The 9,212-nt window shown below is 33.4% G+C and overlaps 1 protein-coding gene across 1 annotated transcript; it reads right to left on the reverse strand.

The window, feature by feature from the left end:
- Positions 1-94: 94 nt before the first annotated feature.
- LOC134258907 (cyclin-dependent kinase 7-like) lies at positions 95-9,129 on the reverse strand. Its single transcript, XM_062741507.1, has 12 exons — positions 9,000-9,129; positions 7,937-7,996; positions 7,099-7,200; positions 6,826-6,900; positions 5,704-5,814; positions 5,305-5,423; positions 5,001-5,100; positions 4,594-4,680; positions 3,875-4,024; positions 2,087-2,222; positions 1,217-1,936; positions 95-227 (listed from the first exon to the last, which is right to left on the reverse strand). The coding sequence occupies exons 1-11, from the start codon at positions 9,054-9,056 to the stop codon at positions 1,908-1,910; spliced, it is 1,026 nt and encodes a 341-aa protein (XP_062597491.1). The 5' UTR covers positions 9,057-9,129; the 3' UTR covers positions 95-227; positions 1,217-1,907.
- Positions 9,130-9,212: the final 83 nt, after the last annotated feature.

Here is a 9,212-nt window from a genome sequence, read left to right on the forward strand (position 1 = left end):
AGTATAAATTCAAGAAAGGTCTTCTGCCAAATATTAAATATTATGGTTATTCTTAATTTGTGTTTAAAATTTTTAAATTACAAGGAATCAATGCTATTGTAATCTATACTTTATTAGTACATAAAAATAAACATAACAACAATATGTTGGTAGACAAATCACGCTGCTATTCGTAGCATCATCATTGTCCTATCACATCATCTTAGACTGGTAGTCCTAACACATCACTAAACTCAATAATAAGACTAGTGCTAATTGTAACGGGAACCGTTACATATGTTCCCCAAATGCTCCCAACTTCATTTTGGTGGCTCATTCCCTCTAAGCTTCATCAAAAAAAAAACTAAACTCTATGCATCTGAAACTTAAACAACGTTTTTCCTAAAGTATACCAAGTATAAACAAAATTTTTACATTGCACGTGTGCACACTTGCATGCATATGCGGAATGACCATATCATTGTATCTACACTATTAATTTATTATAATGTACTTAATATCTCGGCATTTAATCAAAAAGTATTCGAAAATACGCTCAATCAAGTGCGTTTGTAATTATACGTATTGCACGTGCACGCACGTGCATGCATGTGCATGCATGTGCATGATGACCATACCCTCTTGTAGGGGTCCATTAAGATTATCTATGTTCTAAATCCCATCCTGTTTGACTGAAAACAAAGGGAGTTATAGGCATTTAAAGTTTTAGGCAATCAGATTGCAGTGCACGTGCATGTGCGTGATTTCATGATAATTATTTTAAATCATATCGTAGGATATTTTAATGCATGACTATGTTTTAAATTTCAAAGTATTTCGTCAAAAAATGAATAAGATATTGAGATTTTTGTTTCAGCCAATCAGAGCGAAGCGCACGTGCATGCGCGTGAGTTCATGATAATTTGACAATGTCCTCTTGTCTATAATACTAATACATTCTTATTTTCTGAGTTTTAACACATTTCATCCGGAAATAGAAAAATTACGGCTTTATCAATTGTATTGGGCATTTTACATGTTGCACGTGCACGCTCTTGCAAGCACGTGCGCGCAAAATGACCTTGATTTCGCAAATCTACATAACATGTCTACTTACCCTAAAAAGATTTTACTTACATCAGATGAACAGTTTACAAGATCATTCGCGGACAAATAAGTACCCAGGAAGAAGAAAAATAATAATAAGAAACAGAGTAAAAACAATATGTTCCCAAACTTCGTTTGGGGAACATAACAAGCACCTATTATCTTCCTCCACTACAGTTGGCAAATAAACACATTTGAAATTCATCACATTTTTCACTATGCTCAAACAAGCACCTGTTAAGTTCATCACATCATCCCACTGTGGTTCTGCAAACATTCTGACAAGTACCTGTCAACTTTCTTGCATCATCCAATACAGTTCAGCAAACACACAAACAAACAAACACCTTGCAACTTCATCACATCAATACAGTTCAGCATTCAAACAAGCACTGTCAACTTCATCACTTTATCCACTACAATTCATCAAACACTTTATTACTTCAGAAACACTTCATTACTTTGTCCACTACAGTTCAGCAAGCACTCAAACATCGTGTGTTCCTCAGTTTCATAGCACCCCTTGATCATTTTGTCAGCATCGTGTTATGTAACATTTCTTTTTCTTAGAGCCTTTTACAAATATTGGCAGTTTCTCCAAGATCCTGAGTTGGAACAAGATGCATGAGTTCAGATGTGTATATGAAAGACTGCAAATGGTCAGTTGGGCGACTAGATTGTTTCCATTGAATGCTGCTCACAAGTACACATGTAACTCTTTTGATAAACACTGGGTTGGTTTTTCATCTGTCTGTAAATAGATGTCTCTCTCAGTTGTAGATACAAGTTCTTTATTCCATTCAATTCTTCAAGAGATCCTGTTAAAACTGCAGCTTTTTTATAAGTCCACCTGTAAAAGGTAAAACATAAAGTGATAAAGAGAAATTTTAAATGCACTGTGTAGGCAATAAACACGGTAAACATACACTGTACAATGTTTGATATTTCAGTTCCCCTTTATGAGATCACATTGATCATGTGACTGTGATAAACTGCCTACCTCCCTGTTCTTGTATTTTCCTTTTCAGTGACATGCTTTCCTCTTTCTGGGGGACTATTTTGTTACTGCCAGGGCGGGGTAGCTGGGGACCAGGGGTAGGGCCCGGCTTGTTACTGAAGTACACCATCTGTAGAGCCTGCATAACAATTCTAGATTTGTTAATTTTGTATTTCTAGCTTTGCCACTTTCATTTTTTAATAAAATGAAATGTGTGTTGTTTTCTAGTTAATGATTAGTTTTTCAAATCATAGTAAACAAGAGGCCCATGGGCCATATTGCTCACCTGAGCACATCGGCTAGGAAAAAGCACAAATCAGATGAGAACTGTGAAAAGTCTACGGGGGGGGGGGGGGGGGGGGGGGGTTGAATTATAATACTACTTAAGAATGCCTTCATATCAATATGGCATATGACCTTTCTGTTCTTGATAAAAAGATTTTAAAGGATTTTTTAAAACATTTTGTTCCTATATATTACTTCATAATAATTTGAATTTGATTCCCCATTGTTTTCCTCCCTACCCCAAAGGGTCTTGATTTGAACAAATTTAAATCTTCTATACATGATGATGCTTACATGTCAATATGACTAAACATAGCTTTTCTGTTCATGGGATTTTTCCCTTTATTTTCCTGTGTAAAACTTTGATCGGCCATTGTGGCCCCACCCTACAGTACTCTTGGGGATTATGATTTGAACAAACTAGGATCTACACTTCCTGAAGATGATTCCATATAAACATCACTAACCATGGCTTTGCAGTACTTGAGAAGATTTTAAAAGATTTCCCTATATATTCCTATGTAAAACTTTGATCGGCCATTTTGGCCCCACCCTACCTCCAGTGATCATAATTTGAACAAACTTGAAATTACAATACCTGAGGATGATTCAACATAAGTTTCATCTTTTCTGTCCTTTTGGTTCTTGAGAAGAAGATTTTTCTGATATATTCCAATGTAAAACTTACCCATTGTGGCCCCACCCTACCCCTGAGGGTTATGATTTGGACGAACTTGAATCTACACTGTCAGAAAATGATTCTACATGAGTTTCATCTTTCCTGTCTCAATGGTTCTTGAAAAGAAGATTTTTCCTATATATTCCTATGTAAAACTTTGATTGGCCATTGTGGCCCCACCCTTTCCCCGGGGATCATGATTTGAACAAACTTCAATCTACACTACATGAGGATGATTCTATATAAGTTTCATCTTTCCTGGCCCAGTGGTTCTTGAGAAGAAGATTTTTATAGATTTTTCCTATATACATATGTATTCCTATTTAAAACTTTGATCAGCCATTGTGGCCCCACCCTACCCCCGAGGGTCATGATTTGAACAAACTTAAAATCTACACTACCTGAGGATGCTTCCATATGAGTTTCATCTTTCCTGGCCGAATGGTTCTGGAGAAGAAGATTTTTTAAGAATACCATTAATTTTTCACTAATTCATAATTATCTCTCCTTGGAAGAGGGTGTGGCCCTTCATTAGAACAAACTTGAATCCCCTTAACCCAAGGATACTTTGTTAAAATTGGCCCAGTGGTTCTTGAGAAGAAGAAAATGTGAAAAGTTTACAATGACAATGACGACGACAGACAATGGACAAATTTTGATCAGAAAAGATCACTTGAGCTAAAAATTATTTGCAATTATTACAAAAATCCTTCAGGTTCGCTGCTGTTTAATTTCATAGAAAATGAATGGCTGTCAATGAAAGGTAGTCAGAAAATGTTAATACAGGTAATTAAGAAAAGACTCGAAGGTCAGACACTTAGTCAGACCTGAGTTGACGTGCAGCGCTGTAAGGGGTCCATTTTCAGCATCGCGGACAATACTTCCAGGAGATCATCTGAGGCAGCTATAAATATCTCCTTCAGTGGAATGGCAGGGAAGGATTTAAACTGGAGAAAGTCGGGCAATGATTTGATTTTCTGTGGAAAATAAACAAATCAATATTAGATTTCATGGCTGCTGTTATATAAAGGGATCTATGTTTGTACAGTAGAGGAATGTCAATTGAGGTTTTGCACACAGGTCCTATCTTACAACTATTCACACAACAGAAAATATTGCTCTACAGACCATCATTGGGTATACTAATAAATGAATTAGTAAAGGGATCTACCAAACATATGTAAGGATTTAATGAACACATCCTATGGCAAAGTTACATCATACATGGATGAACAATTTTGATTTTAATAAATAGAGTTCATTGTAATTTTCAAATGAATAAAACATGTAAAATGTTTCAAAACTACATGGAATGAATAGCATGAATTCATTATTTGTGTATTAGTTGTTTTACTGTCATTAAAAATGACACACAGAATACCAAGAGATGGGGATCTACATATGATAAGAAGTTACATACACTAAGAGACCTACAGAATATTTAAGTACATTACCAGCCAGCCTTTCTTGGTAGGTGTACCAATAGTTACATACACTAAGGGACCTAACATCTACTCTACGGAATATGTTTATATATACGACTTACCGGCCAGTCTTTCTCTGTGGGTGTACCCAGTGCTTTGAATATTTTACTGAGCTGATCCAAGTCCGACTCTCCGGGTAAAAATGGCACCTAGAATTTATGACACAGAAATTACACTTTCTGTCAAAGTGGCCATGATTAAATATAACGTACATAGGAACAACCAGTGTTCTTTTATAAAACAAAAATAAAATGGTCAAGAGCATAAAATAATTACCCTTAAGAATGTTTTTATATGTTTTATATTTTTTATCAACTAGGCAGACATTAAGCAGCACATATATAAAATAATCTATGCAATCAAATATGTAAATATAAGATGAATTTCCATTCTGTCTATCACAACCTAATATATTTATAATCATTTATACCTTGTAAATACACAGAACCTACAACTAGTAAAGACCTACTCTCAGAAGTAATTCTGCCAGAATGCATCCAACGGCCCATATATCTACTCCCGTCCCATACTGCCGCGCACCAAATAAAAGCTCTGGACACCTGTACCACCTATAGTAACAAGCACTTGTAATTACATCCACGTAATTGGTTTAAAAATACATGTAAATCAAATATTGAAATTGAATCAAAATCTTCACTTAGATACATGCATGTAGTTCAATATTAGAAGCACAAGTGTGAAATTTTAAAGTATTCAAAATAGTTAAGATATAAATCTCCTTCTCTTCTATAAAATTTGTCTGAATATTGTACCTAGTAACCACTTGATGTGTGTACACTCTTGTTGGTGATCCAAAAAATTTGGCCAATCCAAAATCTCCGATCTTTAGGATGCCCTGGTCATTGATCAGTAAATTGTTTGGCTTCAAATCCTATAGAAGATCTATTATTTTAATGACCATACAAGTATATTGTTATAGTGTTTCAAGTATGGATTACTATTCATTTTGGATTATGACAAAAAACTATAATGCATAAATTATATACACTGTATGTACATGCAGTGACATAAAATACTGCAAATCTGTCCTGAAATTATTTGCAATTACACTTTTCAAAAATCATAAATATCATGAAGGCATATAACATATATAAGAGTTCATCCATTTTTGTTATCAAAATTAATGTAAGCTATATAAAACATAGTTCTACCCTGTGCAGGATAAACTGTACGTGAAGATATTCCAGTCCCAGGAGAGTCTGCAGTACGTACGACTTGACATGGCCTGGAGTCATTACAATGTTCTGGTCCTTAATGATAATCTGAGAGAGAGGGGGAAAAAGTGTTAGTCATACCAGGTGACTATTTATCATCTGACTCGATACAGGAGTAAAGACAAAGAATGCAAAATTTACAAAGTTCATCTCAAAGTATGTCATCTACCAATGAACTCAAAATCTTGAAGAAATAAAATTTCCTCATAGTGTGCAACCCTGGATGCATCATCCTTGCTATTTTGGTAACCATTAGGTTTACAGTTACTTGTCAATGAACCTGGGCATTCACAGAAAATGTATCTGAAGCAAGTTTTGTAGAGTGCATTCCTCAAATATCACCCTTGCCAGTATACTCACTGAACGTTATATGGTAACTTGGGAAAGAACAACTCCAAAAAATTTAATCTGGTTATATGTCTTCCAGAAAACAAATTCAGGTCTAGCATCCAAAGCAATTCTAGTGTCATGTAGCATGTAATTATAAATGCACAAGGGATACAAATTTTATTTTTTCACTATATTTACTATAAAGCACTTTTTTGGGGGCAATATCTTCATTTTTTCATAATCACGTGAGTCTGCTGGCAAAAATTTTATTCTGTCTTGCTTAGAAATCTTAATTCATGTACTTATCTTGCAAAAATTTGAGGATGTACAGTATTTTGGAGTAGACATGCTCCAAAAATTTTAACCTGTTCAATCACATTGACATGGATATTTATTCTGAAGTATAATTAGATCAAGCATCTGAAACATGTTCTGTATTGTCAATTCCTAGATGCATCATCCAAGCAAAGTTGGTCACCAAAGGGTTTAAAATTACTTAAACTTACAGTTAGGATGCAACATCTATTTGGTTTAGTCTCCATAGAGCTAATACATGTATTTTTAATTTAATGAGCTCCTATAAAATTAACCAATGGGCTTGCTCCTTTAAATTTTAAGTGGAAAGCTGAAACAAATACTGAAACCAAAGCCACGAGTATAGCATAATCTTGACTTCCTTGAGGTGAACTTAACAATGCACATTCAAATTGAACCAAACACAAATTTTACCTCCAGATCTGTTTCCATAAAGTCAAACACCAAGTTGACATTGGACCGATGTCCCAATCCAAATACATCTTGCAGCTGAGAAAGTAAATATAAGAAAAATTACTTAGAATAGTGTGCTATACATTAAAACTACACATAGAAACACTTTCATGCATGTTTTGTTAAGAATATTTAGCAAATTGATAAGTCATTATTGTATTCTAATAACTTTACATTTCTTGTAAGCTATTTCTGATTGGTATTTATTTCCAATTTCTCGTTAGACCTATTTACCCCTATAATATGTTTGTGATGAAGATCCTGTAATAATTTTATTTCTCTTAAGGCAGTTCTGTTAATTCCATCAGCAGCTTCAGCTCTTGTGCCAACTTTAATCTGGAAAAAAAAAATAAAAATGCACATGCATGTTGCATTTGAATGTTGAAAAGTTTTTCACTCTGCATGTAGACAACAAAATAAGGTATAGCTATGGCACGCCAAATTCACAAAAATGAGATAAACCTAGTTTCACATTTGATAAACTAGGTTTATCGACTGTAAACTATAGTTTACAAACCATAAACTATAGTTAACAATTCGTAAGTATAGTTAACGACTTAAGTATAGACAAACAATTTTTAATTATTTTCATGTGTAAAATATATTTAACGGTTGTTAACTATAGTTTCCTAGAATGAGATTTTAATTCAAAACGTTAACAATAGATTTCTTTAAATTGAACGTTTGTAAAGTATAGTTTACACTCGTAAAATTAGTTAAGAGTTGTTAACATAGTTTCACAAATCGTGAAACTATATTTATCAGATCGTTAACTACTGTTAACATTTTGTAAAAAGTTTACAAATCGTGAAATTATATTTATCTATATAAATCTATGTTTTGCAATCGCAAATGATTGTTTTCAGTGTTAAGTATAGTTTACGGTTGTGAAACATAGATTATCGCTTTAACTATGGTTTACGGATGTAAAATATAGATTAATGATGTTACAACCGATAAACCTAGTTTATCGACTGTGAAACTATGTTTAGCTCATTTTTGTGAATTTGGCGTGCCATATATAGCTTTAGAAACCAAATAATTATAACCAAAATATGAAACTTGTAATTACCTTTTTGACTGCTACAATGTTCCCAGTTTTCAAATCCTTTGCTTTGTAGACTGTTGCAAACTAAAAGACAACAAGAGTGACAACTACTTTAACAAGTTTTTTAATTACAAATGTATCCACAGGGGCTTGTCACGAAATATTTATCTTCATTTAATAAAGTTACCCCTACTATAAAAATACACAAGTTTTGCAATGTAAAAATAGAAAATTCACTACCACAAATTTTCACCAAACTATCTTGTCATGTCATGTTGAACTTACAAAAGAGGAAATTTTGAGTATAGATTCAATTTTAATATTCTTCAGTCAAATACTGACAAAACCGTAGTCATACAACAACTACCTCTTTACTGCATATTTGGATGAAGAAAAAGTTCGAAAAAATATGAATTTGCGGCATAAATATATAATGCAGGGCTCTGATTGGTTGCTTTCTGTAAATAACTCGTACACCTTTGTGTAAGCTCTTTAATTTAGTGCACCAAAACGGAGGGAAAATCAAACTGTCGTGATGGCATTGAACAATATAGCTGTGGTTTCATTGTACGTATTTTACTATATTTGGTTATATTTATTTATATAAAATTAATAAACATGTTAAATATCCTTCACTAAGCATGTCAATCCTTACATTTTATATTTTGTGTACGAATTTTACAGAAAGCAACCAATCAGAGCGCTGCTTTCAATTGACGCATATTAAAGTGTAAATTTTCCAAATTTCGAGAAAAAAGGTTAGTTATATGACTAACGGTAAGGTGTAGAATTTTACTGAAGAATATTAAAATTTCTATACTCCACTCACTCCTTGAACAACCTGAACTGCAATAGGTTATGAAAGTCCGGTCAAAATTTGTGATGTTTTTTTTTAGATTCCTCCCTTGTGTATTTTTAAGTATTAAACTTTATTAAAAGAAGATAAATTACAATTGTGATGTATCTATTGTGTTGCTTTTAGCAGCTGTTTAGTTAGCTCCTAGAATGAGATTTTAATTCAAAACAAATAATTCTTTAAATTGAACAATGACACTACCCCGCACAATTAATTTAATTAGTAACGAACCTGTCCTTCGCCTAAAAATTCTATTTTTTCATACCGCCGGGACTTGTCTTCCATCATTTTGAAAAATTAAAATCAATGTCAAATTGAATCTTTAAAAGCTATATAAAACTCAGTGACCTTAAAACACATTTATCACTATGACATTTCAGATTTCTGCTAGTAACTTTTACATATAAAATTCGACTAAGTGCATTCGAGTGGGAAAAAAGTTTT

Source organism: Saccostrea cucullata, unplaced genomic scaffold (assembly GCF_032062105.1).
Source record: "Saccostrea cucullata isolate Sc308-1 unplaced genomic scaffold, CSIRO_AGI_Scuc_v1 ctg2680, whole genome shotgun sequence".
NCBI lineage: Eukaryota > Metazoa > Mollusca > Bivalvia > Ostreida > Ostreidae > Saccostrea > Saccostrea cuccullata.